Source organism: Anas platyrhynchos, chromosome 28 (genome assembly GCF_047663525.1).
Source record: "Anas platyrhynchos isolate ZD024472 breed Pekin duck chromosome 28, IASCAAS_PekinDuck_T2T, whole genome shotgun sequence".
In the NCBI taxonomy this organism is placed as follows: Eukaryota; Metazoa; Chordata; class Aves; order Anseriformes; family Anatidae; genus Anas; species Anas platyrhynchos.
Window position 1 is genome coordinate 4,936,582 of NC_092614.1, and position 27,394 is coordinate 4,963,975.

At 52.9% G+C, this 27,394-nt stretch overlaps 2 protein-coding genes and 1 long non-coding RNA gene across 4 annotated transcripts; 1 reads left to right on the plus strand and 2 right to left on the minus strand.

Moving 5' to 3' along the window:
- Positions 1 to 112: 112 nt before the first annotated feature.
- On the minus strand, positions 113 to 20,674 carry LOC113840524 (uncharacterized). Its single transcript, XM_072028661.1, has 4 exons — positions 20,519 to 20,674; positions 19,895 to 20,242; positions 19,313 to 19,427; positions 113 to 1,660 (listed from the first exon to the last, which is right to left on the minus strand). Exons 1-4 carry the CDS (start codon positions 20,672 to 20,674, stop codon positions 1,122 to 1,124), a joined length of 1,158 nt encoding a protein of 385 aa, XP_071884762.1. The 3' UTR covers positions 113 to 1,121.
- Positions 8,387 to 18,712, minus strand: LOC139999706 (uncharacterized). 2 transcript variants are annotated; one of them, XR_011805189.1, is made up of 4 exons: positions 16,741 to 18,712; positions 14,255 to 14,439; positions 13,522 to 13,683; positions 8,387 to 11,035 (listed from the first exon to the last, which is right to left on the minus strand). It is a non-coding gene; the product is annotated as an uncharacterized lncRNA (long non-coding RNA). The 2 variants fall into 2 exon arrangements; XR_011805188.1 differs by having other exon boundaries at positions 8,388 to 11,035; positions 13,517 to 13,683.
- A 3,043-nt stretch (positions 20,675 to 23,717) lies between the features above and the next one.
- Positions 23,718 to 25,472, plus strand: LOC101805342 (feather keratin Cos2-3-like). The gene is made up of 2 exons (XM_038168934.2): positions 23,718 to 24,336; positions 24,703 to 25,472. The coding sequence occupies exons 1-2, from the start codon at positions 24,238 to 24,240 to the stop codon at positions 25,027 to 25,029; spliced, it is 426 nt and encodes a 141-aa protein (XP_038024862.1). The 5' UTR covers positions 23,718 to 24,237; the 3' UTR covers positions 25,030 to 25,472.
- The last annotated feature ends 1,922 nt before the right edge of the window (positions 25,473 to 27,394 follow it).

A 27,394-nucleotide genomic window follows, 5' to 3' on the forward strand; every position in this document is an offset into this window, starting at 1 on the left:
GGGGTCTGGTTGGATTCAGAGCACTGAACTGCCACGGTCACAGATTCACAAATAATGTATTACCACTCTTACTCTAGTTGCGTTTAACGAGAACTACCATGACTAGGAACAATGCAATCAAGTGCAATTTATTACAGCAACAGGTACACAGGTTCTTTGGATTGCCGGTGATAGTGACTGTCTGCAAAAGCAAGCTAGCATGCATGAAATACACAGGTAACACAGGTGTGTAGCCTGGAAATTAATGTGTTAAAAGGCTCAAAGACTCTAGAGAAATTTATAACCAAGCGTTCAAATATCACCTAAAGGCGTCCCAATTCAGGGGGAAGAGAGGCTCAGCTCCTCAACTGGTCCTAGGAGTCAGGAGGTCCTCAGGATGTTGTATTACCTTGGGATGGTATCTCCCTTGACGGTGGTGTCTTCCCTAACAAGAATGCATCCAGGAGTGCCTGTGTGTGGACCCATGAGTTCATGCATCTTTTTACAAGAGCAGCAGTGTGCATGAGTGCTGTTCCCTCCACCTGCTTTTGATGTTATGAGTGATATCAGTATGAGAACAAGCGGCACACTGGGAATGAACAGAAACAGTGATCTGATGTCAGCATCCCACCAAGGCTGAGATGTGGTGATCATACAGGTCGCCCCAAGACTCCTGAACATTCCTAGCCAGTGGTCATCTGAGAAACCCTCCCAGAGGATCACAGGCTGCACCGCCAGCATGCACATAGTCCAACCCTAAGTTCAGACCAGGTGTCATCACATCAGGTTGCTCAGGATTTCTCAGCATGTCTCCCTGGCGATGGCGGTCATGAGAGAGGGATTAGGAAAGGTGTGACTCCGAAACCATATAGGACCTGGCTGAGTTGGATTTTCATCTAAGAGAGGGGCAGCAGCCTTATTGGTCCTAACCACTCTTTTTGGATCATGTCTGAATGAAGACATTTTGCTCCTCACTTTTCCCTGTGCTCTTCTTCCTACCTGCCCTCTCTCCCAGGTTCACCTGCAGCCTTAAGACATGTCGCTGTATGACCAGTGCATGCTGTGCTGGCCCAGTGGCCTAACCTCACTGGTCAGCAGCCGCAATGAGCCCTGCTTCAGGCAGTGCCAGTACTCCACTGTCATCATTCAGCCCTCCCACAGGGAGAACACCTTGAGGGCAGGGCCTCTTTCACCACCTTCTCCTTCCTTTCAAGCCACTGACACCAGTCCCATTGGGAAAGAGGATCTGGCTGGCAGATCTCGGAGTGCACAGGGGAAGCAGTCAGCCAAAAGAGAGAAGAGGGCCCCATCCCAGAGCTCTGCCTTGCACACATACATCCCCTCCCCATCCGGGGTTGTTGCACAGCCAGTGTAGCTCCCTGCACCAGGGTGTCACGCACAGCACAGAGGTACAAGGCGCTGTCAGAGAGCTCGACTTCCTTCAGCCGCAGAACACTGGATTTCCTCTCAGTGTTCAGCTCCATGGTGAAACGGCCACTCTGCTTGGTGCCTGCACTGGTGTGATATATGACCAGCTGAGGGGCTTGTCCCTTCTTCTGCTGGTACCAGTACAAAGCATATAAGCTGGGGATTTGATACGTGCAAGTGGTCTGGAACGTTTCTTTCTGTTTCACGGTGACTTGTCCTTCTTGCTGGGTGACGGAGGTCTGCCCCATGGCATCTGAAAGAAACCAAATGTCACCAACTGATCACAGAAACCAAGGGGAGAATTAAGTTTCTGGATGGGATGGATCTTTATGCCTTTGACTGAAGCAAAAATCCCATGGATTTTGGCATCTTTGGGCAGAAGGTCTATGACCAGAGGTTAGAATGGATCCCAGAGCATGGTAATATCCATTACCTCCCACATGTAGGGCCATTACCATCCCCCCAGGGTAGAGCTGTCTTTAGTTCCTTCTCTCAGGAGAAGAAACTGCCCAGAGTGTCAGGAGAGAGAGGCAGAGTGGCATGGATGGTTGGCAACAGGAAAGGAAGGGAAGAAGATCTGAGATGATCAGGAGAGGAGTTTTTTTTATGCTGCCTCATCTTTCTTCCCAGCAGTAAGAGCATCTTCAGAAAAGACGCGCAAAACAGGCATGATCTAATACTAGCCATCATTTTCCCAGTAATTCATGAGCAGCTCCTTGCAGAGAGCTGTTGATGGGGGTGATGGTCTCCTGAAGAGAAGGAGAATCATGCTGCCATCCACAGGCAATGCTTACCCAGTGGTTGCCTCAGGAAGGCAGCGAGGAAGAGATAAACAAGGCGCATTGTGAGACCAATCCTCCGGCATGTGTGAGAGAGCCTCAGAAGAACACACGTCCCCACCAAGAGCCCCGGGAGAGCAGAGCTGCAGGAAATGACTCGGCAAGGGGAACAAAGAATGCAAGGGGGAGGAGAAAATGCTTGTGCTTGGAGTGCTTGAAATACCCGGCTGGGGTCCTCCTCCACCAGTGACAGTACTGCTTCTGCAGCCAACATCTGCACAGCTGGGGAACACGGTGGCTCTTTTCTCCCCACGGTCGGAAGGGTCTGTTCCTGCACTGATCCTCCATTGGCATCCTCCCCGCTACAGTGAGAAATTTCTGCTGTTCTACACCCTCCTGATGGCCCATTTAGAGTCTTCAGGGCTCATGCTCCACTGGGGTTTTACATCACCTCCTGGGGTCCTCCTCTCTCTAGGGATGGTTCTTTTTCTTCTGGGAACAACTTGCACCCTCTTTCTAACCACTCTCTTCTTTCTTTCCTATAGCAACTGGGAACATTGCCTTGTAAGCAAGTCCCCAGAAATTGGTGAGGAACCCTGTGGTGCAGCATCCCAGCAGTCTGGCTGTGTCCTGATGGGGTGGGATGAGGAATGGTGTAGTCACTGTATCATTCAGGGTTCCAGAGGTATCATTAGAGTGAGTGTCCAGTACTGACATTTCTTGCCGGGACGTTATCTCAGTCCCAAAGGTAGAATCAGAATCCTTGAATATCCCGACTCGGAAGGGACTCATAAGGATCATCGAGTCCAACTATTGGCACCACACAGGTCTACCCAAGTTCATATGACTAAGAGCATATTAAACTTCTTAAACTCCGACAGGCTTGGTGCCATGGCTATACCCCTGTGGAGCCTGTTCCAGTGTGCAACCACCCTCTCGGTGAAGAACCACATCCTGATATCCAAACTGAACCTCTCCGCAACTTGACACCATTCCCCTGGGTCCTATCACTGGTTACCAGAGAGAATACATTAGCTTGGGCCACTCTACTCCCCGTTGTGAGGAAGCTGGAGACCATGATGAGGTCTCTTTTCCAGGCTGAACAGGCCAAATGACCGCTCCTCAAATGTCTTCCCCTCTAGGACCTTCACCATCTTTGTAGTCCTTCTCTGGACACTCTCCAATAGTTTCATGTAGTTTTTGTTCTGTGGTTCACAAGACTGCACACAGTACTTGAGGTGAGGTCACACCAGCACAGAGTAGAGCAGGACAATCACTTCTCTCAACCAGATAGCAATGGTGTGCTTGAAGCATTGTGCTGGATTTGGGCTTGGGACAAAGCCTGTACAACAAGATCTTAAAATGTGACCACTACAGAAAACGCAGGAAACCAAATATAACTGCTCTGACACTCCCTCAGGCCAGTGCCGTTTAATCCCAAGCTCTGCAAGGGGACTTCCATACACCAGAAGCGTCTCCCGGCGAGCTTGGCTGCAACTGTACCCCCAGCTCGCCCCCACAAACCGCATGGCACCCCCTGTCCCTCCCAGCTCCGCAGGCCGTTGGCTGCCTTTGCAACAAGTGAACCCTGCTGGCTTGTGTGTGGCCGGGTGCCTCCTGCACCCAACAGGCTTTCCTGTGTGTCTGCTTCCTTGGCAGTCAGCCCCCACACTGCATGATTCTGGGAGTACTTCCTGACCAAAAGGAAAAGCCTTTTCTTTGCTCCTTTGCACCATCATGAGGCTCTGCTCTGACCCTTTCTCCAGCCTGACCCTTTTTCTCTGAAGCCCACTTGTGACCTACACTGTCACCACCTGTGTGCCCTGGTTGGGGACCATGCACAAACTTCCAAGGGTGCCTTCCTTCTGACTGCTTGTGGCCTTAGTGAAAGGATTCAGCAGGACTGGATGTCTCTGGCATTGCCAGCTGCTACTCAGGCAAACAGGCTACTCAGGTGCCCTCTATGCCAAAGCTGCTAGATAGGGCCCCTGGGAAGGGCTCCTAGGGACTGCAAACATGATGCAGATGGCAAGACAAGGAAGCTTTGCACCTCTGCGTCAAATTTCAACTCCTATCGATGTGCAGGCCTCTCTCTGCCAGGTGTTAGCAACTTGAAAGAAGTAGCGAGAGCACGACTGTGTGGAGGTCTCTCTGGTGCTACGCACACAGCTCATGCAGTCAGGTGTGCCCCTCCACTCTCTTGACATCGCTGGGTGTTGTAATACACAATAAATGTTTGTTCATTGTCTTTTGTAAAAACAAGGAGTTCTGTTTGAGGAACGGGAGTTGTGAAAACTCCCTGCTGAAGTAAGGAGCTGTATAATGCTTAGCTAGACACTATGAAAATTCCTTTGCTTAATGTAACAAAAAAGAGAACCCTCTCCCCTTCTCTCCTTCTGCATCTCAGTAGCCTCTTTTGTTCAAAATAACACTGCTGCAAAGTTCATGTAACCATCTCCTGATAAGTTGTTAAACTAGTGTATCAACATCTTGCCTTCCTGTCTCACGCTGGGCCAACATGACCAAATAAAGAAAGAAGTCGAACCACAACGCTGAGGAAGACTACGGCCTTCATCTTCACGACCACCAGAGGGACAGAGACGACCCCCTAGCAACAGTGCGCGCAGTCGCAGAATACACTAAGATGTGCTGCGTAATCCCGGAATTACCAAGATATAAAAAGGGACCCTGGGGGGGGTGAGGTGCGCGCCGTTGGCAGAGCCGAGACTCCCCGGCTGCCCAGCGCTGTTTTGCTTGCTGTTGCTTACTCAATAAATTCCTTTCTATTATTAATTCAATGCTCTCTGAAAATTAATTAAGGGGGCAACTTATAACAAATTTGGTGCCGTGACTCGGATGAAGGCAATCTGATTGAAAGACCTTCGGAGGGGGCGCCCCGCTGATTTCAGCGGCCTTCGCTAGGACTACTTTCATTCAAATCCTTCACCGACGAACCCTAAATTCGGCAGCAAGCAAATAAAGCCGGCAACCCCTAGTAATCTTTGTGCACGAAGACCGAACGAAGACTCAGGAGTGAGTAAGTATAGGCCGGTGATCCGTTCGGTTGGGGTTGGGTATCCTGGAGTGTAGCGTTGTGAGACGTCCAATTGCGGACGAAGCGAGTGCGGACCCCTCGGTAGTGCGGTTCCCACATCCCGCGAGGGACTGGGCCACGAAAAGGGGGAAGCGATTTGTGTGTGTGTGTGTGAAGGCGCTCCAGAAGATGGGACAGAAGAAGAGTAAGCCTTCTGGTCCCATGGGCAGGGTAACGTCTGATGTTAGGTTACCCTGGGATTAATGATTAAAAATTGGCAGGATTCCCCTTTTAGGCGGGGAAGCAATAAAGTAAAAATGATACATTATTGTGTTGAAGTTTGGGGTGGTAAACAGATTCGAGGAGACCACCTTTACTGGCCCGTATTTGGGTCCTTTGAAGATTGGGTTTGCCAGGCCCTAAATATTTATGTAAACTCAAAGGAACCTTTTAGTTTGGAAGAAAGTGAATATGGACATTTGTGGATCATCTTGGAAACTCGAGCCAATTTATATCCTCTAAAAGAAAAAGGAGGGGATGGGAGGCAGAAGAAAAACCGAGAATTAGAGATCCCAGCCCCTCTGTCTCCCTATATTTCACCACCACCACCTGCAGCCCCTCCGACTCCTGGGCTTCCTAATCCGCAACCCCAGGGAGACTCTGATAGCGACTCTGACTCTAGCGTTCAGGGACCAGTGACTAGGAATATGTGGCCGTCCACATTAACTCCGGGGACGTCCGAGATTTTAAGAAAGACAGGAGGAGGGTAAGCGAGCTTTAATGGCAACTGGCATAATGTTTCCAGCTGCTGAGGAATAATTCTAACTGGAATAATAACTGTACATTGCATATTGTATATATAAAAGCCCGGGCATTTTTGTTAAAGTGTTCTTTTATACCTGTGTTAATATGTAAATATGAAAATATAAGAACTGCCATTGAGGTGTATGTTTAAGGGAACAAAATTTTCCCAGGCATATTATCGGCTCATCAGGTTTAAATGTTCCCAGTGTAATTGTCTACAGGCAGTTAATTTACAGTGGTCTGATTTTACTTGTGTATCTATATATTGTGGATTTTGGAGGGATTGGGATTGACTAGTAAAGAGCTTCTAGGAAAATGGTGGAATATTAACCACTGTAGATTACAATAGGAAAAGTTCAAAGCAAAGAAATCCCGAGGAAAAGCCCCCTAGGATGTATACTAACACATTGAAGGGATATAGTGGGGTAAGAGGGTACAGAGAGTAAAAGAACCCTTATTAAATATTGTAATCAGTGGTGGCCACTTTATAAACTAGAGGATGGAGCGGAGTGGCTCCTAAATGGAACTACTAATTATAACACCATATTACAGTCAATGTTGTTTTTGTGGAAAGAAGGAAAACAGGATGAAATGTTGTATATTGATGTTGTTTCAGCATCTTGGAGGGAAAAGGTACGGAATTAAGTTGGCCCCTGACTGAGCCTTTGATGTCGGCATTAGAAAAGTAAAGGCTAGAGAAAGATAAAGGAAGTGTTAAAAGGTTTGTTGAAAGTGTTAAAGGTATTCGAAGTTGAATGAGCAGGGAAAGGTGATGTAGGCATTATCTAAGTAACAGTCTAGAAGTTTTGGTATATTTGCATATTTGCTGTGGTGTTTGTTCAGTTTCCCAAGCATCGGGGAGGGGGGAACAGCCTGCTCCACCAGGGGCCTCTCCAGCGGCCGCAGGGGGGCTTCGGCTCCAGCGCCTGGAGCGCCTCCTCCCCCTCCTTCTGCACTGACTTTGGTGTCTGCAGGGGGGTTTCTTGCTCTCCCAACTGCTGTTGAGCAGCAGGTTTTTGTTTGTTTCTTTGTTTGTTTGTTTGGATTGGCTCTGGGCAGCAGTGGGCCCCTTTAGGGCCAGATGAAATTGTCCCTTATCTACCACGGGGAGGTTTCTGTTTTTTGTTTTTGTTTTTTTTTTTTTTCACGGGGGCTGCCACTGGGTGTGACGTCCTGACCCCTCACACCCAAATGGGTCTGCCCACACCTGACCCCCAGCGTCTGACCCAGAAGAACCGAAGGGCCTCAGTGGGGACGGGTCTGGACTGGCGGGGGAACCCCCGCGGCTGCGGGACGAGGTGGTCCTGGCGGGCGGAGCGGCAGCGCCCCCTGGGGGCTGTGCCCCTGCCTCGCCCCCGCCACACACGCCCGGCCCCGCCCGCCACGGTTCCTGCACGGCCGCAGCCCCGGCTCCTCTCCCCGTGGCTCTCAGGGCGCAGTAATACACCGCCGCGTCCCGAAGCCGGGGCTTGGTGAGCCACAGGGCGCTGGACCGGCGGTCTGCTGCCACCGAGAGCCGCCCTGCCGGGTCCGTCACATCTTGAGACCCACTACGAGCCGACACGAGGAATGCGGGTTCTCGGCCCGGGAACTGACGGTACCAATAAATGATATCATATGACTGGATGTTGGGGTGTGAGCACGTGATGTCGATGCCGGAGCCCTCCCTGGTCTGTGCCCGTGGCTCCTGCTGCACCTGGGCTCTGCACACAGCCACTGCCAAGACAGAAAGAAGGAAAAAACTCAGAAAATGGCTTTGCTTCCACCAAAAATGTCAGGAAAGGGGAAAGGGCAGAAGAAAACGGTTGATAGCCGATGCGAGCTTTTTCTCAGAAGAAAGCACACAAAGGACATTTCTCTGGGAAGGGTTATTTAGGGACCAAGTCGGAGCAGGGCTGTTTGGAAGGAGGGTCCGAGCCAGGAGAAGGGAAGCAGGCAGCAATGAGTGGGGGTGTGCCGAAAGGAGAGGAGGAAGGCAGGGAGCAAGGCAAGGTGGGAGGCAACGGCCGGCTGAGCTCGCTGGAGGCAGGCGGGATGGCTGCAGAGGGAGGCCAGAGGGGAGCGAGGTCCGTAAGAAGCCGGCGGGCCAGAAGCGAGGGCAGCCCCGTCCCGTCCCGTCCCGTCCCGTCCCGTCCCCGGCGCCGGCAGCCCCGCGCACCCAGGAGCACCGCGGCCAGCGCCGCCAGCCCTGCGGCCCGGCCCTGCCGCATCCCGCCGCTCCGCCGCCCGCGCCGCGCTGCCCCCGCCAGCCCCGGCTCTGCTCCGCCCGCGGCGCCTCCTCCCCGCCGCCGCCCGGCGCCGCCAGCTCCGCCCCGGGGCCGCTCGGGGGCTGGCCCGGGCTGCGAGTGCTGGGCGCCTGTGGGCGGGCAGGGCTTCGGCTGCTGCCCGCGGGGCTCTGCCCGTCCTGCAGCCCAGCCCGGGACGCGGAGGCGTGCGGGGAAAGGCTGAGGCAGCTCCTTCGCACGGGAGAGGAGAAGGGAGAGGAGAGGGATTGGAGAAAGCAGCTGCCCATCTGCAGCGTCGCCAGCAAGGGGGGCAGGTGGAGGGCAGCGGGCCGGGCTGAACTGGGCCTGGTAATGTGGTACTGCCGAGCACTAGTCCCTTGGCTGGCACTCCTGGGAGCTTCACTGGTATCGGAGCTGAGCACGTTTCTGGGAGACACACAGACAGGGTCATGCAGACCCCATTTGGGGAAGATGCAGCCAGGCCTGTAACCCCAGTAGCGGTTTTGGGAGACCCCAAACGCTCCTGCCTCATTTGCCTGGTTGCTGAGACCGGCTTCCAGTGCTCGAGGAGCTACAGGGGGACAGCCTGGTTCCAGTAGCTGACAGTACTGGCCAAGGGTGACCTCGGCCCCAGTCTGATTCCAGCACCTGGTGCCAAATCCACTCCTGCTGCTCCACCAGCAGCTGGCACTTTCTCCTTGCATCACTTGTGCACATGGGACAGAGCGAGATCACACAGAGGTAAGGAAAGATTCCAGAAGAGGACAGGACAGACGATGGTGCTCAGGTGCAGGGCCTGACCAGACAAGTGCATGGAGTGGCCCCCTTTCACTCCCTGCTCTGTCTGCCCTCGTGTGCTCCTCCCAGCTTCATGTGCCCTGCTGTCCCCTCGTGGATTTGTAGAGGTTTGTCCCTCACCCATCCCAGCCTGTGCCCTGGCCCACAGCTGTAGGAGGTGCAAAGCCCAGGCTGATCTCCCTGGCAGTGGCACCTGTGGCTTCTTGATAAGTGTTGTGGTTCCGCTCGAGTGGGCAGCTGAGCTCCACCACAGCCGCTCTATCACTCCCCCTCCTCAAAGAGGAATGGGGAGAAAATACGATGAAAAGGGCTCCAAGATTGAGATAAGGACAAGAAGATCACACAGTAATTATTGTAACGGGCAAAACAGACTGCATAGAGAGATAGTAAGATTTATTGCTTATTACTAACAAGCTAGAGAAGTGAGAAACAAAGGAAAGAAACCAAAAGCACCTTCCTCCCCCATCCTCCCTCTCCTACCTCCTCCCCCCGAGCGGTGCAGGGGAATGGGGGAATGGGGGTTATGGTCAGTCTACAGCTCTTCTTCTGTCGCTCCTTCTCGGTCACTCTCGTCCCCTTTGCTGTGGTGCATCCCCACGGGATGCAGTCCTCGATGAACTGATCTGGCATGGGCTTCCCACAGGCAGCAGCTCTTCCAGAACTGCTCCAGATATGGGACCGTACTACGGGGTCCATCCCTCAGGAGAAAACTGCTCCAACCTGGCTCCCCCACAGGCAGCAGCTCCTGCCAGGTCACCTGCTCCTGCGTGGTCTCCTCTCCACGGGCTGCAGCTCTGGCCTGGAATCTGCTCCGGCAGGAGTATTCCACAGGCTGCAGCCTCCGTCGGTGCAGGGCCACCTGCTCCACCGTGGTCTCCTCCATGAGCTGCAGCGTGGAACCCTGCTGCATGGTGGTGCTCCATGGGCTGTAAGGGGACATCCTGCTTCACCATGGTCCTCACCAGAGGCTGCAGGGGACTTCTGCTCCGGCACCTGGAGCACCTCTCGCCCTCCTTCTTCACTGACCTTGGTGCCTGCAAGGCTGTTCCTCATTCCTCTCGCTCTCCCAGCTGCTGTGTGGCGTAGTGTTTGTTTGTTTGTTTGTTTGTTTGTTTGTTTGTTTGTTTTTCCCTGTCTTAAATATGCTCTCACAGAGGCGCAAAACAACATCGCTTATTGGCTCGGCTCTGGTCAGCAGTGGGGCTCTTACCAAACATGGGGCAGCTTCTAGATCCTTCTCACAGACACCACCCCTATGGCCACCTGCTACCAAAACCTTGCCACGTAAACCCACAATAGGCCAACAACTGGTGTGAATGGTGAGGTTTGTGTCTTCTCACTGTCTCTGTGTTTGTTTTCTCTAGTCTCGGTCTCTGTATGCTTGTTACTTGCCTCCTCTTTTGTTAGCATCCCCATTGACAAGGTTCCCAATGTGATAATTTCTGAGGCATAAACAGAGCCGCAGACCCATGAACTGCCCATAAGTCGTGCCCAGGTTTGGTCTCCTCACTGCCTCCGTCATCACCTGTCAGTCAGGCTTGTGTCCATGCATGTTCTTCTTTCCAGCTTTCTGCTGTTCTTTCTCTCTGCCCCCCTCCCTAATGCTTGTAGAGACGGCGTCTAAAAGCATAAGAGGCATCCCGACCAAGACATGGCACATGTCAGTGAAGGGGAGGTTGCCAAAGACAAACTACACAGCAGGATGCAAGTGCTGGTTGGGCACCACCATCACCATCACAGGTGTATTCCCAGTCCGGATGAAGAGGTCGATGACTGAGTCCAGGATGAAGAGCAGCAGCTCTCAGCTATCAGACAAACCCGGCAGCAAGGAAAGAAAGCACTCTATAGATCTTCCTCCATCCCTAGGCGAAGAAAGCGGCAGCAGGAGGAAGGAGAAGATGGAGCTGCTGCTCAGGATTCATTGTCCTCCACCACTCGATATCTTCTGGACAGACAACACAGCAGGGCCTCAGAAAGCCAGGATGTTCCTGCAGAGACATTAGAGAGTAAGATCCCAACCCTGGGCTTCACACGAGCAGACTCTGCTCTTTTCACTGTGTGTGCACACCTGTGTGTGTGTGTGCCTGATGGTACTTCAGTATTGTCATGTTAAGGGGTGTAACTGATTAACCGTTATGGGCCTGGTTGGATTCAGGGTACTGAACTATCACAGTCACAGATTCACCAATAACGTATTACCACCCTTACTCTAGTCATGTTTAATGAGATCTGTCATGACTAGGAACAATGCAATCAAGTGCAATTTATTACAGCAACAGGTACACAGGTTCTTTGGATTGCCGGTGATAGTGACTGCAAAAGCAAGCTTGCATGCATGAAATACACAGGTGACACAGGTGTGTAGCCTGGAAATTAATGCATTAAAAGGCTCAAAGACTAGAGAAATTTATAACCAAGTGTTCAAATATCACCTAAAGGCATCCCAATTCAGGGGGAAGAGAGGCTCAGCTTGTCAACTGGTCCTAGGTGTCAGGAGGTCGTCAGGATGTTGTATTCCCTCGGGATGGTATATCCCCTGACGGTGGTGTCTTCCCTAACAAGAATGCATCCAGGAGTGCCTGTGTGTAGACCCATGAGTTCATGCATCTTTTTACAAGAGCAGCAGTGTGCATGAGTGCTGTTCCCTCCACCTGCTTTTGATGTTATGAGTGATAACAGTATGAGAAAAAGCAGCACACTGGGAATGAACAGAAACAGTGATCTGTCTCATCACATCAGGTTGCTCAGGATTTCTCAGCCTGTCGCCCTGGCGATGGTGGTCATGAGAGAGGGATTAGGAAAGGTGTGACTCAGAGACCGTGTAGTTGGATTGTAGATGGACCTGGGTGAGTTGGATTTTCATCTAAGAGTGAGGCAGCGGCCTTATTGGTCCTAACCACTCTTTTTGGATCATGTCTGAATGAAGACATTTTGCTCCTCACTTTTCCCTGTGCTCTTCTTCCTACCTGCCCTCTCTCCCAGGTTCACCTGCAGCCTTAAGACATGTCGCTGTATGACCAGTGCATGCTGTGCTGGCCCAGTGACACAATCCCACTGGTCAGCAGCCACAATGAGCCCTGCTTCAGGCAGTGCCAGAGCTCAGTGCCAGAACATAACCGCTCTGACGCTCTCTCAATACACTGCCGTTTAACCCCAAGCTCTGCAAGGGGACTTCCAAGCACCAGAAGTGTCTCCCAGCGAGCATGTCTGCAGCTGTGCCCCAGGCTCACCCCACACACCGTGTCACACCCCCTGTCCCTCCCAGCTCTGCAGGCCATTGGCTGCCTTTGCTGCAAGGGTGCACTGCTGGTTAGTGTCCGGCTGGGTTCTTCCTGCACCCACAATCCCTTCATGTGGGTCTGCTTCCATGGCAGCCAGCCCCCACCCTCCATTATTCTGTGGGTGCTTCCTGACTAAGAAGAAAATTCTTTTCTTTGCTTCTTTGCACCATCATGAGGTTCTGGTCAACCCCTTTTTCCAGCCTGCCCGTGTTCTCCGAAGCCCCCTTGTGACCTACGCTGTTACCACCTGTGTGCTCCAGCTGGGGACCATGCACATATTGGCCAAGGGCGCCCTCTTTCTGACAGTTTCTGATGGATAAAAGTAGCCATGAAGGAGCTTAGATTGCATCTGAAGGAAGGAGAGCAGTTTGGTGGTGGTAAATTCATGGTGTTGTTTGTATTTACAGAAGATCTTCTTCAAAAATGGCTCCTGGTATGGAACACATGCACTCATGGATCGTGACAAAAATTCCAAATGTACCTCAGGAGCCAGGGACTGGTCTGTTGTTGGCAGCAGCCAGGTGCAGTCTAGGCAGGCAAGGAACAGGGAAAGTGGTAGAGGAGGCGCAGGCATCAAGGAAAGTGACTTTCAAGCATATAGCTGGAGCACATGGGTCAGCAGGGCCAGCTGTCAGGGCATGGACTTGCTCCAGCATGGGGAGCACAGAGAGGAGAAGGGAAGTGCAGATGGAGAGGGAAGGAAGCTTTGCATCTCTCCATCAAATTTCAACACCTGTCAGTTAGCAGGCCTCTCTCTTAAAGTGTTAGTAATTTGAAAGAAGGAGTGGGAGCAGGACTGTGTGGAGGTCTCCCTGGTGCTACACACAGCTCATACTGTCATGTGTGTTCCTTCCCTCACCTGACATCACTGCATGTGCCGTCTTGCCTCCTCACACCGAGATGGGTCTGACCCACATCAGATGCCATTGTCTGATCTGTAAGAACTGAAGGGGCTTGGAGGGGCCGGGATGGGGCCTGGCTGGCAGGTGAACCTCCAGGGCATAATTAGCATAGTGCTGACATGATAGAGTTATTCTGTGCATCCTCAGAGGCTGGTTGCAGTAAGGGAATCTGTTTAAGTGCCCTGTGCTCATGTGTGCTCCTGGGTGTCATGACAGAAATAAGCTTGCATCATACTGGGAGAAGATACAAGATTTTTTCTTACCTAAGAAAAGATTTTTTTCTTACCTTACCTTCTTTCTGTATGTAAGAGAAGGTGCCTGTATTGAGGAAACTTCCAGGGTGAGAAGGTAAGATGCAGCAGATATGGAAGGAATCTGTTCCATGGTTGTCCCTTTGGCAACTTAACCTGCAACCTTAGATGTTGGCAACACCAGAGCAGCATGGTGTGATGACTGTAAGAGAAATAGCATGGAGGGTGTAGCAGCGTGAGGACACCATGGCCATGCTCTGCGATATCACCACAGGGATGGGGAACTTGATGGTACAATGGGCCTAACAGACTGCATAGCCAGCCCTGAGCCAAACTGATAATCACGGATGAACTTTGCTCATTATAATCTCATTATGATGCCAAAACACACCTCCAGCCCAAAGGCTAGACACCCCCAAGGTGCAACTACCCCTCACTGAGCATGCACTCTGAATTTCTCTAAGCTCAAACCTCTAAGGCAAAGTGAGAAATTTTTATACCCTTAGTAGCAAAGGTATGTATGACTAGAGTCACTCAAGCTCTACCTAAAAGTAAGAAAGTAGTATGAAAATGGCCCAAGGGACGAAGAATTTTAGAGAAGATACCATCACAGACCAGTCAGGACATTGCTGACCTCTGGGATCTGTCAATGTGCTGAAGCTCTCTTCCCTCCATAGGGACACCTCTTGAGTGAGATCAAAACCTTTGTTATACCAAATGCTTCCCCAGGAAACCTAGCATTGCCAATAGAGTTATTTCATAAGTTAACTTACATGTAGTTGATTGTGCTAGTTCTCGATATTTCAACATGCTTTGCAAGCAGTGTGTTTATCACCAGTGATCCAAAAGAACCTCCAAAAGGAGCACAAGAAGGCAACACACATCCTGTATCATTAGCTGGGATGTTTTGAATTTAAGAGGAGCTTGTCAGAAAATAGTTCCATTAATCTTAAGAATGCTGCAAGAAAAGCAAAAAGTAAAATAAACTTCTAACAAGCAAGTTTTTTTCTCTAGTTTCTCTACTTTTCCCAGTACATTTTTTTCTGAACAAAGTCACTGAATGCTCAGAAGATGATAACAGTGATTTAAATGCATTTCTTCTTTGCTCTAAGCAATACTGATCTTCCTTGTGGGATCTTTTGTTTCCTGTATTCATTCTACCTTTATAATTCTCAAACTGGAATTCAGAGGCTGCCTGGTCAGCCCCAGCCATATTCCCAGGCAAGAACCAGAGGGAAAGCATTGTTCCTGCAGAGGTGTTCAATGTCTCCAGAGAATCCTTGGGGCAATGATCCCGGGGGTAGGTCAGACCCTTGCTGAGACAAGGCTGAGGCTGGTGCTGCCTTTCCTGAGAGCACAGAGAAAAGAGGGCCCATGGCTGTCCCCTGCTGGGAGCTGCCTGGGCCAAGCTTTTCTTTCTCCTGGTTGCTTTGCTTCTTGCTCTTGCAAGCACACAACAGAGTTTCCTCAAGCCTGAGGATGTCAAAACACCATATTCAACATGGTTTGTGAGACAGAGAAGCTTCAACAGCACAGCCTCGTTTCTCCTGTCTGGTCTTGGCATTTGCATCCTGCAAGATGCCCTTCTTCGCCCAGACATGCAAATCCCCCATTGCTGCAGGAGCTGGTCACTACACCACTGCTTCACTACGACACTGCTCCCTGTACAGGAGCTGAAGATCATCACACATGCCCCCAGCTCCTGTGAGAAGATGACATCTAATGCAACAGGTTGTAGGTCTTCATTTATCTCTTGCTCTGATTGCTTAAAGTGGTGAACATGGAGAACTCTTAGGCCTTTGGCACTAAGGGCTGTTCTATTTTTTCTGTCCCTCAGGCACAGGCTTTGGACATGGACTAGCTGAATGTAACCTGGAGATAACGTGGTGGCTGGGATGTGAATCAAGTTTACCGACTGACTCATTGAAGAGAGGGAAGAACCCTGCAAATCTCTGTCAGAATTTGTTCTAGGGGCCTGGGGCCTGGGCCTGGGGCCCAGTTTGAGAATTTGTTCTGGGCTGGCCTGGCCAGGGCTTGGAGCAAGCTGCTAAATCATGGGCTGCTATGAATTTACTCACCCTGGGGATGAAGGGCTTAGAGCAAGCTCCCGAGGGAGTCTTGGTTCCCAGCACGCTTTGCCCTATTCTGGCAGTCTGGAAAGGGTACAACAGCAGAGCACTGTGGTCCAGGTCAGCCAGTCAGTCAGCCCTCTCTGCACAGCCATTACAAACAGACACTAGCCTGTTTGGGAAAGAGGATCTGCCTGGCAGATCTCAGGGTCCACAAGGGAAGAAGCACTACCAGGGGAGAGCTGAGGGCCCAATACCAGAGCTCTGCCTTGCACAGACACATCCTCTCCCCTTCTGGGGTTGTTGCACAGCCAGTGTACCTCCCTGCACTAGGGTGTCACGCACAGCACAGAAGTACAAGGCGCTGTCAGAGAGCTCGACTTCCTTCAGTTGCAGAACACTGGATTTCCTCTCAGTGTTCAGCTCTGTGGTAAAACGGTCCTTCTGCTTGGTGCCTACTATGCCTTGATGTGAAATCAGCTGAGGGACTTGGCCCTTCTTCTGCTGGTACCAGAATAAGCCCTGAAAGTTGGAGCTTTGGTATGTGCAAGTGGTCTGGAAGGTATTTCTGTGCTCCACGGTGACTTGTCCTTCTTGCTGTTTCACAGACACCTGCCCTATGGTTTCTGGAAGAAAGAGAAAGTCAGCAAATCTGTAGGGAAGTCTCCAGACAGCCAAACAAGAGTGGATTTAGACACGTGGGAGATAAGTTTACCAGGACGGAGCCCTGCCTGTGCCGACAAGCAGGAGGACATTGGAGGCCATGGCAGGAACACATCAGGCAGAAGACAGACTGGACACCCTGGTAATGTCCATGGGAGGAGAGCTTTCATGTCCTGTATTGACTTGGACACAATCTGTCTTTTTCTATAGGAAAGGGAGAAATGAGGGACTGCAGAGACTGATGAAATCTTCTCTGGTGACAGTAGGTAGACCAGAAGAGAGAGGCAGAAAAGGGATGGACTGAAAGGATGAGAGAAGCAGGAGAGGTCTCTTCTCCATCTCCTCTTTCTAAATTTCGAAGAATAATGGCATCATGAGAGAACTGGTCCAAGAACCAGAAACAGGAAACAACATTTACCAACATTTTCCCTGCGATTCATAAACTCTTCCCCACATAAATGTGATAAGGCTGATGAGGGCTTCCTGGGAAAAGAAGATTTATGTCTTGATTAAAAGCCAGCACTTACCCAGCAGGAGCTCCAGGAAGGCAGTGAAGACGAGATACCCACGGTGCATGCTGAGACTGACCCTCCTGTTTACTGCGGGAGGGAGAGTCAGAAAAGCACCTCCCAGCCCCAAGAGAACAGAGCTGCCGGAAATGACTCTGCTGGGGGAACAAGGGCAGATTCAGTGACAAGATATATTCTGGTCTGACTGTGCCCCAAATGCTCCCTGGGGTTTCTCCCTCCTCCAGCAGGAGCAACCTCTGAGGATTGTCACAGTCAGGGGAACTCTGGGAGCCGCATCATGTGCAGGGGCTGCTCTCGTCTCCTCTCCCAGTGGGGTCCTCACCTCCCCAGCTACATCTGCCTTCTCTTCTTCACACACACTGCTAGGACATGGTTGATATCAGGGCAGTCTTCTCCACTGAGATTGTGCACCTTCACCTGGGGTCCTCAGCTCCATGGGGATGTTCCTGTTTCCTGTGGGAGGACAAGACACTTTGATTTCTCTCCCACATCCCCAGAAAGAAGGGAGGAATCATGCTATGCAGCAGCCCAGGGTTTCTGGCTGTGTCCTGTTCTGGTGGGATAACCTAGCATTTGCAAGAGGAACGGGGCTCCACTGGGGTGTTGGATGGCACAAGCCCAGAGGGGACAAGGACAACCTGTTCCATAGGGCGAGGGGTGAGGAGTCAGCAGGGAAAAGGATGTGGGTTCAGTGGGTCACATGCATTTAAAATGATGGGCCACAGGGGGCACCCACCCAGGGCCACATCCCTGGCAGTTTCTGCTTCCCTGATGCTTGGGCTCCCTCTATCACCACCCCTAACACCTTGTCTGGCTAGGCTGTGCCTGGCTAGTTGCATTGTCTCCCCCCATACCTCCCTCAGCACACCTCAAATGTGGAATTCTCAGACACCCAAACGAATGACTCTCCAAGCCCTGCAGACACCTGGCGATGTCCCCTCCCTCCTCTTGCCCACCCTCCACTTCCTGGCTTTGGAGGGGTTGAAGAAAGAGTCTTGATGCTGTGACAGCACTGCTCCATAACTACTCAAACATTGGAGCGATGGCAGTGGAGTTCTAGCTCCAAGTACAGAGTACAGCATGCTAGGGACTGCTGAAGGGATGGTTAATTCTGTCCCAGGCAGTCCCAGTACAGCTCCATAAATCAGGGTTCCCAGCTTCAGGAAAAAAAAAAAAAAAAAAAAAAAAAAGCCTATGCTATTCCCTTTTTCTTTGAGAGTTTGGCTCCATTTGACTTTTGAATATATCACCTAGCAATGCAATTTGAATAGACAGCTAAACACAAAGATTAGACGTATTCTAATATGAACTCACTGTGTAGTATCCTAATTACAAGAGTAAAAATCACTCCCCTGTGCAGGGAGACCCTGGCCCAACATGGGACTCTTCCTCTCTGAGGATGTGCAGAAGGAAAAGTGCAGATGCTTATTCATCCCTGTACACTCGTTGCTCCTGACATCTCCCAGACTGTCTCCTGTACTGGTCTGCAGCCCCTGCTCTCCCTACAGAAAACACTTCTAGTTCTTCCAGGGAGGCAGGACTCCAATTTCCCCCCTCCAGAAATGATGGGATGCCATCTTGACCCTAGCTTGCCCTGCCTCAAAGTCACATCTCACCAAAGTCTGACAGTGCCAACAAGGCTGCCAGGAAAAGCAGGACCATGTCACGCTCTCGCCTTCACAGGGTGCCCACGTAGTGCCTGGAAAGAGGGAGCTCAAGCTTGCAAGTTCACTTCCCCCTCTGCCAGCTCAAAGCAGCCTCTAAACCTCAGCACAGAGGGTGGAGCAAAGCTCTCCCCCTAGTCTCAAGACTAGTGGTTAAAGCAGTCAGAAAGGAATCCAGCCAATCTTTGCTTTTGCCTAGGATCCCCATGGCCAGCCAGAAGTGTTCAAGCACAGGGAGCGTCACACTTGTGCAGTTAGCTCAAAACTGCAGGCCTGTGAAGGCTAGGACATTTCACCTGGTCAGCGGTAAGGCAAAAGGGCAACGACATCGCCCCTGTCTGCTTCCCTCTTCTGGCCCCTTCTGGCAGGTGGGCAGCCCCAGCAAGGGGTAAGTGTCCCCATTGGCCTCCCTCTGCCATCCAACCTGCAAGGGGACTTCCAAGCAACGCCAGGATGCCCACGTGGCTCCGGCTCTGGCTGTGTCTCTGGCAGGCTGCTGCCATCTCCGTTCAGCTGCACCCAGACTCCAGACCCTTTCAGCAGAACCAAAGTGCCTTGGAGGGGCCGGGCTGGCGGGGGAACCCCCGCGGCTGCGGGACGAGGTGGTCCTGGCGGGCGGAGCGGCAGCGCCCCCTGGGGGCTGTGCCCCTGCCTCGCCCCCGCCACACACGCCCGGCCCCGCCCGCCACGGTTCCTGCACGGCCGCAGCCCCGGCTCCTCTCCCCGTGGCTCTCAGGGCGCAGTAATACACCGCCGCGTCCCGAAGACGAGGCTGGGTGAGCCACAGGGCGCTGGACCGGCGGTCTCCTGCCACCGAGAGCCGCCCTGCCGGGTCCGTCACATCTTGAGACCCACTACGAGCCGACACGAGGAATGCGGGTCCTCGGCCCGGGAACTGACGGAACCAGTAGATGTAGTCGTATGACTGGATGTTGGGATGTGAGCAGGCGATGTTGATGCCGGAGCCCTCCCTGGTCTGTGCCCGTGGCTCCTGCTGCACCTGGGCTCTGCCTGCAGCCACTGCCAAGACGGAAAGAAGGAGAAAACTCAGAAAATGGCTTTGCTTCCACCAAAAATGTCAGGAAACGGGAAAGGGCAGAAGAAAACGGTTGATAGCCGATGCAAGCTTTTTCTCAGAAGAATGCACACAAAGGACATTTCTCTGGGAAGGGTTATTTAGGGACCAGGTCGGAGCAGGGCTGTTTGGAAGGAGAGTCCGAGCCAGGAGAAGGGAAGCAGGCAGGAATGAGTGGGGGTGTGCCGAAAGGAGAGGAGGGAGGCAGGGAGCAAGGCAAGGTGGGAGGCAACGGCCGGCTGAGCTCGCTGGAGGCAGGCGGGATGGCTGCAGAGGGAGGCCAGAGGGGAGCGAGGTCCGTAAGAAGCCGGCGGGCCAGAAGCGAGGGCAGCCCCGTCCCGTCCCGTCCCGTCCCGTCCCGTCCCGTCCCGTCCCGTCCCGTCCCGTCCCCGGCGCCGGCAGCCCCGCGCACCCAGGAGCACCGCGGCCAGCGCCGCCAGCCCTGCGGCCCGGCCCTGCCGCATCCCGCCGCTCCGCCGCCCGCGCCGCGCTGCCCCCGCCAGCCCCGGCTCTGCTCCGCCCGCGGCGCCTCCTCCCCGCCGCCGCCGCCCGGCGCCGCCAGCTCCGCCCCGGGGCCGCTCGGGGGCTGGCCCGGGCTGCGAGTGCTGGGCGCCTGTGGGCGGGCAGGGCTTCGGCTGCTGCCCGCGGGGCTCTGCCCGTCCTGCAGCCCAGCCCGGGATAGGAGAGGGAGTGGGAGTTGGAGCGGGAGATGGAGCCGGAGCGAAAGGGCGAGGGAGCGGAGACAGCGGCTGCCCGTCTGCTACGGCATCTCCTTTGGGAGTGGGAAGGGGAGAGGAGGGCAGTGAACGGGGTAGGAGATGAGTAGGGAGAGAGGAGAGAAGCGGGAGAGGAGAAAGCAGCTGCCTGCCTGAAGCGTCCCCAGTGGAGGGCAACGGGTCAGGCTGGGCTGGGCCTGGGAGCTTGGTGCTGTGGTGCGCTGGTATCACAGCTGTGGCCGGCACTGCTGCAGGTGTGGAAAGCCAGCAGCAGGAACGGGTCTGGGGACACAGTGCCCCGACAGCACCCCAAACCGTACGGGGCCCTGCTGTCTGGCACTGCCCATTGAGCTGTCATCGTCGGTCGAGCGTCTCTGCCCAGATTGAGGGGCACAGTTGCCACTTTCCCATTTACAGGCTTCACGGCAATAGTAGCTGAGCACGTACCCAGGAGACACACAGGCAGGGACAAGCATGCCCATTTGGGGAAGATAGACGCAGGCCAGTACCCCCAGTAGCTGCTTTTGGAGACCCCAAATGGACTTGCCACATTTTCCTGGAGGCTGAGACCCCCTTTCCCTGCTCCAGGAGCTGCACGGGGACCCCTGGCTCCAGCAGCTGACAGCACAGGGCAGGGATGTCCTCGCGCTGAGTCTGACTCCAGCGGCTAGCATCAAATCCACTTCTGCCACTCCATGAGGAATTGCTACGTTCTCCTTGCAGCACATGTGTGCATGGGACAGAGCGAGATTATGGAGACGTAAGGAAATATTCCAGAAGAGGACAGGACAGACAGCGGTGCTCATGTGCAGGGCCCAGCCATGCAAGTACAGGCTGCAGCCCCTTTTACACCCTGCTCTGTCTGCCCTAGTGTGCTCCTCCCGGCTCCCATTTCCCTGCACGTCCCCTCATGGGGTTGTATAGGTCTGTCCTGCACCCACCCCAGCGTGTGTCCTAGCCCACAGCTGTAGGAGGTGCAAGGCCCAAGCTGATCTCCCTGTGGCTTCTTGATAGGCCACCAACTGGTGTTGTGACTGCCCACATTTGATCTCCTCTCTTCCTCCCTCATCATCTATCAGTCAGGTTTGTATCCGTGTGTGTTGTTTCCAGCTTCCTGCAGTTCTTTCTCTCGGCCCCCCTCCCAAGTGCTGAAGGGCTGCTTCTAGGGTAGGAAACAAGGAGGGAGGAGCTGAAAGGTAAGAAAGAAAATAAGGGCTGCTGTGGAAGCAGTGATGGCAGCTTCCCCAAGACCTCCATGTCAGAAGAGAGTAGAGAAAACAGCATGGCCCTGAAAGCAGAGACAGCGAACACAGCAGAGGAAACAAAGAAACAACCTCCCTCTGTTTCTCAGGTTTCGCATGGCTTCCTTCACCTTCTCGGTCTTTACGCTGTAGGTTGGTGCATGGAGCAGAGGGAATCACAGCCCTGGAGAAGATGGACACCACTTTGTTGTGGGACAAGTTGGCAATGGGGTGGGTATACAGGAGGGAACATAGCCCCCGGCATGATACAAGTGCAGGGAAGTGAGAGTGAGCAGACAGTGTCTTGTGTCTCCTCACATGTCTACATTCAGAGGGAGACCAGGAGCACCCTGCAGGAGCTCAAGGAGCACAGGAAAACTGGTGGTGCTGTTGTATTTAAGGAGCACAGCAGTCCAGAAACTCTCTGCAGAAGGCAGCTGCATGACTGACAGCAAGTCCCAGAAGAAGCTGTGATTGTGTAGGGCCAGAGCAGGGCAAACGAAGGGTGAGCGCCGCTTCCATGTATATTTCATCCATATAACCAAACCTACCAATTTCTGAAATTGCACGCATTAGCCCCAGACTAAGTATGCTTCATCTCCAGAGTTCAGCTCTGTTTCCTTTGAATCCCCCTGTGAGGTGGGCGTAGACAATACACGTCTGTTTGGCTTTCTGTGTGGCACCCACAGGGTCTGTCCTTCCTCCCACAGCACAGCAACACCAGGACCCATGTTCCTCTCGTTCGATGCCATTTCTGCCCAAGGTTTCAGACCCTTCATGACTCAGCACCAGGCCCATGAGTCACAGATGTATGTGTGGCATTGGTTTCCCCATGGGGGACCTCTGTCCCAACCCACACACCACTTACACTGCACCGGCAGCAGATCCACACAGGGCTGGGCCTGCACAAAGATGGCAGGATTTCTCAGCCCTTCTCCTTGTGCATAAAGCTAATGCCATCCTTTTGAACACTCTAGCCATGGGGAGTGCAGCTGTGTCCTGGCCTGGAGAGGCAGGGAGGGGTGACTGCCACCATGCTCTTACACTCTGAATCCTGTGGTACAGAATTAAAGAAAGCATCCAAACTGTTGTGGGCCCATCCTTGTTGGGGACTGACATTGGCAATGAACATCTTAGGGTCAGGAGAAAGAGGGCTTCAGATACAGAAGGCTGCATTTCAGCATATGTGCTGTGGGCACTTCTGGGCTGTTTTTGTTCTGTGATTGTTCAGCTGTTCTCAGGTTCCTTCTTGCTCTCTTCTTGCCAACTAAACATCCACCACACAGCTCTCTCACACCTTCTGCTGAAAGCAAGATGTGGGGAGAGAATGTGATTTAAGCTAAAGGGCTTACAAGTATAGATAGGGACAATATAATTAAATGAAAAAGGAAGCATAATTATAAAACTAAAGAGCGAAGGTTGTTTGGAAACAAACTGAGAGAAAATTATACTCCACTTCCCATCAGCAAGTGATGTTCGTCGAAGTCTTTGGAAGCACTGACTTAGTATGCCCACCCCTATTTTTCCTTCCCCTTTCACATCTTTCCTGCTGAGTGTGACATCATTCAGTACGGAACATCCCTTTGGTTGGTTTAGGTCAGGTGCCCTGGTGATGTCCCCTCCCAACCTCGTGCCCACATGCATACCTGCTGGCTTTGTGGGGCTTGGAGAGAGTCTTGATGCTGTGTCAGCACTGCTCCACTATAGCCCCAACGTTGGTGTGATGGCAGTGCTTTTCTATCTCCAAGTGCAGAGCACAGCACTCTAGGGGCTGCCGTGGGGAATGTTGAGTCTGTCCCACATAGCCCCAGTACAGGCCAGTGCCCACAAGGGACGAACATGTGCATGAACGTGACACAGTGTACAGCAAAGATTCTGGACAGCATTTGAGCAAAGCACATGGTTTGACGTGGTAGAGAGGGGAGGTGGACTGGGAGCCTTGCAGAAGGCGCTGGAGCCAGGGCTCTTGACAAGAGAATGTCAGCTTTCTTGGGCCTTGAACTTAAGGCCTGAGAATCCTATTTGTTAGCCTGAGTAGCAGTGGCAAGGAAAGTGCTGGAGTGCCCCGACTGATCACTGGTGGGTGTCATGACAGAAATAAGCTTGCGTCATGTAAGGAGATGGTGTATGATTTTATTCATTCTTTTTTTGAAGCAAAAAATGAAAGGCATCAAGTTATGGGAGTGAAGAAGGAATTCCCTATGGACAGGATCTGCAGTGTGTGTCTTGGGAAAACCCACCCGGCTCTGTCCGATGCTGGTAGAAGGCAGGATCACCTGCACATGAAAGCATTCCTTTCTGTGTACATTCATCTTGTTATTCCTTCTAACTAAAACAGCCACTGACCCGTTGGGCCTTTCTTTTGTGATCCAGAAAGGGCCCTGCACAACCTCTCCCCCTGTACAGACACCCCTGGGTCAGAGCAGGAGGAGGCAAAACAGGCCAGCAGGATTTTCCTGAGGGCAGTGTCAGCAGGGTTAGGGTCACAGGCAGGAGCTGGGTCACCTGTAGCCAAAAGGGCCCCAGAGAGTCCCTAGGGAGTCACCCAGACTGACAACATATGCTTTTACTGGACTCTTCCAGCACGTGAGCTGAGTCTTCTGCCCACACTGACATGTGTTGCCTGGAAATACTTGGGCCTCCCTGCCTGCCACTCAGGAGTTGCCTTCTTTGGGGAAAGGGCATAAAGCAGGAAATGAAAAGCAGCATCACAGGAAGGCAACACACATCCCGTATCATTAGGTGGGATGTTTTACATTCAAGAGCAGCTTGTCAGAAAGTAGTCCCTGCTTCAAGGGATGCCTCTGGACATGGGGCAGCTAAGGCCCACTATAAAAGCCAGCCCAGCTCCGTGCTCTCTCATCCACTTCTCTGGCCTTCTTCTTGTTGGGATCCAGGTGAGTGTGAAGCCCCTTCTTGTCCCCCTCATTCTTCCACAGGAGGACTCAGTTCCTTGGACCTTTCAGCTGCTATCAGCTGTGTGCCCTGCCATATCTTGGGACTGCTGGTTGTGGGAGAGTCAAGGGGTAGAAGGTTTGTCATGGAGGAAGATTGGGCCTTTGGTGTGATGGCTCTTATGCTGGAGCCTAGCGTGTATCCTGGCTGTGGTGGCTCTTTTTGGGCCCTGTCAGGATGCAGCCAAGAATGCCTCGCACATCCCTACACAGCCTCCAGCTGCCTGTGCCTTGGATCTGTTAGGGTGGGGTGACTGGCTGCTCCTCATGCATTTCCATGTTAAACTTCCTATCTGCCCTCTCTCCCAGGTGAACCTCCTGCCCCCAGACATGTCCTGCTACGACCAGTGCCGGCCATGCCAGCCGTGCGGCCCGACCCCGCTGGCCAGCAGCTGCAACGAGCCCTGCGTCAGGCAGTGCCAGAACTCCACCATCGTCATCCAGCCCTCTCCCGTGGTGGTGACCCTGCCTGGCCCCATCCTCAGCTCCTTCCCGCAGAACACGGCTGTGGGATCCTCCACCTCTGCTGCTGTTGGCAGCATCCTCAGCTGTGATGGTGTCCCCATCAACTCTGGGTGCTGTGACCTCTCCTGCATTACCAGCCGCTACTGTGGCAGCAGGTGCCGCCCCTGCTAAAGATGCCAGACAGTGCCCCAGACCAGGACCCCAGGAACTCACAACATGCTGCTGGCCAAAATGGATGGAAGAAGAGACCTCATGTTGTTGTTCTAAGAGGACCTGACCATCTCTGGCTTGTCCTGTAAAGACAGATAGGAAGGGGCCAGCCTGGAGTCTATGACAACATGGCCAATGTCTTCCTATCCTGTTTTCTACACGCTCTTTTTCTTTCTTTGCTTTCTTGCCCTCTCCTTTGTGTGAGGCCCCCAGAAACCAGTCTGGAGAGACCTGGTAGACCCTCTCCCCATGTGGGCCAGGTAGATTGATGCCCTGTTGCAAGTCTGCCATTGGAAAAGCTGAACAGATTTTTGTCTGCTCCTGCTTGCTACGATCTTGGGGCCTCCTCTTGGAGTCACCTCCTTTCCCTCCTGAGCCTTGATAAACATTTGCAGCAACCCTGAGTGTGTCCCTGTGTGGTCTTTTCATCTGGATACTGATGGCCAAGGGAGAAAACCATTCCTTAGTGGGAATAGGCTGGGGGCACTGCCTCATTCCTCTAGGCACTGGAGGGTGGGGCATACTGCAGCAATTCCTCTTTCAGGCAGTGTCTCTTGAAGGTGAGGAAGACATCCCTAGTTCCATCACAGCCAATAGCCACCAGTCCGTGACTTGTGGCATCTCCGCCTAGACAATCGCTGTTCACATTGTAGGCCCCGGCTCTTGGGGAAGAGTGTTCGTCTTGCTTTGGGTGGAGCTGTGCTGGGGATGGAGGCTGAGACCAATATGATCCCAAAGGACTGCAGAAACTGGGAATGGGTAATTGTCTTGGCAATGGCCCTCTGTCCCTCATCGACTTTCACATTTCCTCCACCACCTAATCATGGGCATCTTGTCTGGGCATGGAGAGCAGGAACAGCTTCCCCGTGCATCCCCATGACACTTCAGCACAGCGTCTGGCATGGCCCAGCTGTTGCCAAGATGCATAGGGCTGAGGGGATCCACAGGTTCGTACTGGTACCAGTCCCATCAGGCCACACACTGGAGCCCCCAGGCCCTGTGAACTCAATTCCTTTTTCATGAAGGCAGGCCCAGGGCAGGGACCAATGCCCAAACACTCATGGCTGCTCAGTCTTGCTTTCTTTTCCCCAAGCATGGATCAGCTTTCATCAGGCCCTGGAACTCAGAGACCCCATAGGTGGCACAATTGCACCATGCTCCAGAAAAGACATTCTGTGGGGGCAGGGATCCCAGAGTCTCTGCTGAGACATAGCAGTGAGAATGGGACCTGATTGTGCACTCAGCAAGATCTGTGTATGGGCCCTGAATGTCACAGGGTATGCACCAGCCCAACCACAGGGCACACGCTGGGGGATCTTCTCCCAGGCACCAAGCTCCTCTGTCATTCCCAGAGCCATGAGGATGAAGTGGCCCTTGTGCTCCATGTAGCCCCACTGCTCTCCACACCCAGGTGAGGGCCTTCCCACAGTAGCACACCTCGGGGCCCTGTGGTGTGGGGGTGCTTTACTTTCACAAGGACTCTTGGCCCCTAGTCCAAAGACTCTGCTCATGCTCAGGCCTAGCATGGCATTGCCCCAGCTCTGCTGCCTGTGTGCCTGTGCCTGGGCTGGCCAAATCTTGTCAGCTTGGCCTAGCCAGCCTCTTAGGTGGTGCAGGGCCATCACTGGATGGAGCCTTCATCCAGGCCTCTCTGGAGTCTGGCCTATCAGGTATTAGCCCCGGCCCAGCTCTCACACTGGGACCGAGACTTTCTACGCGTAACACATCCATTGCTTGGGTTAGAGCAATAATCAATAGGTGCTTCTGAGCCAGAATTATCTCCTGGCTAACACTGAAGTCTGAGATGGAGGAGCATATTCACAATTTGGAGATTCACAATTGTCTTGGAAATGACAGAATCCTTCTGGAGAACAAGTCCCCTCCACATCCAGAGTTGTTGCACAGCCAGGGCACCTTCCTGCACCAGGGTGTCACTCACAGAACAGAAGTACAAGGCGCTGTCAGAAAGCTCGACTTCCTTCAGATGCAGAACACTGGATTTCCTCTCAGTGTTCAGCTCCGTGGTGAGACGGTCCTTCTGCTTGGTGCCTGCTCCTGCTTGACGTGTAATCAGCTGAGGGGCTTGTCCCTTCTTCTGCTGGTACCAGAGCAAGCCATTAAAGTTGGAGGTTTCATATGTGCAATTGGTCTGGAAGGTGTTTCCCTGCTCCACGGTGACTTGTCCTTCTTGCTGGATGACGGACACCTGCCCCGTGGTTTCTGGAAGAAAGAGAAGTTCAGCAGTTCTGTGGGGATATCTCCAGACAGCCAAACAGGAGTGAATTCAGACCTGTGGGAGATAAGGCCCCCTGTCCTTTACTGGGCT

Coding starts and splice junctions, on each gene's coding strand:
- LOC113840524 (XM_072028661.1), bottom strand. CDS start 20,674: ATGCTTGTCCCTGCCTGTGTGTCTCCTGGGTACGTGCTCAGCTACTAT. Junction 19,428..19,894: donor GCTGGCCGCGGTGCTCCTGG/GTGCGCGGGGCT, acceptor CCGTCTTGGCAG/TGGCTGCAGGCAGAGCCCAG. Junction 1,661..19,312: donor TCATACGACTACATCTACTG/GTTCCGTCAGTT, acceptor GGTTTCTTTCAG/ATGCCATGGGGCAGACCTCC.
- LOC101805342 (XM_038168934.2), top strand. CDS start 24,238: ATGCCTCTGGACATGGGGCAGCTAAGGCCCACTATAAAAGCCAGCCCA. Junction 24,337..24,702: donor TTCTTCTTGTTGGGATCCAG/GTGAGTGTGAAG, acceptor CCTCTCTCCCAG/GTGAACCTCCTGCCCCCAGA.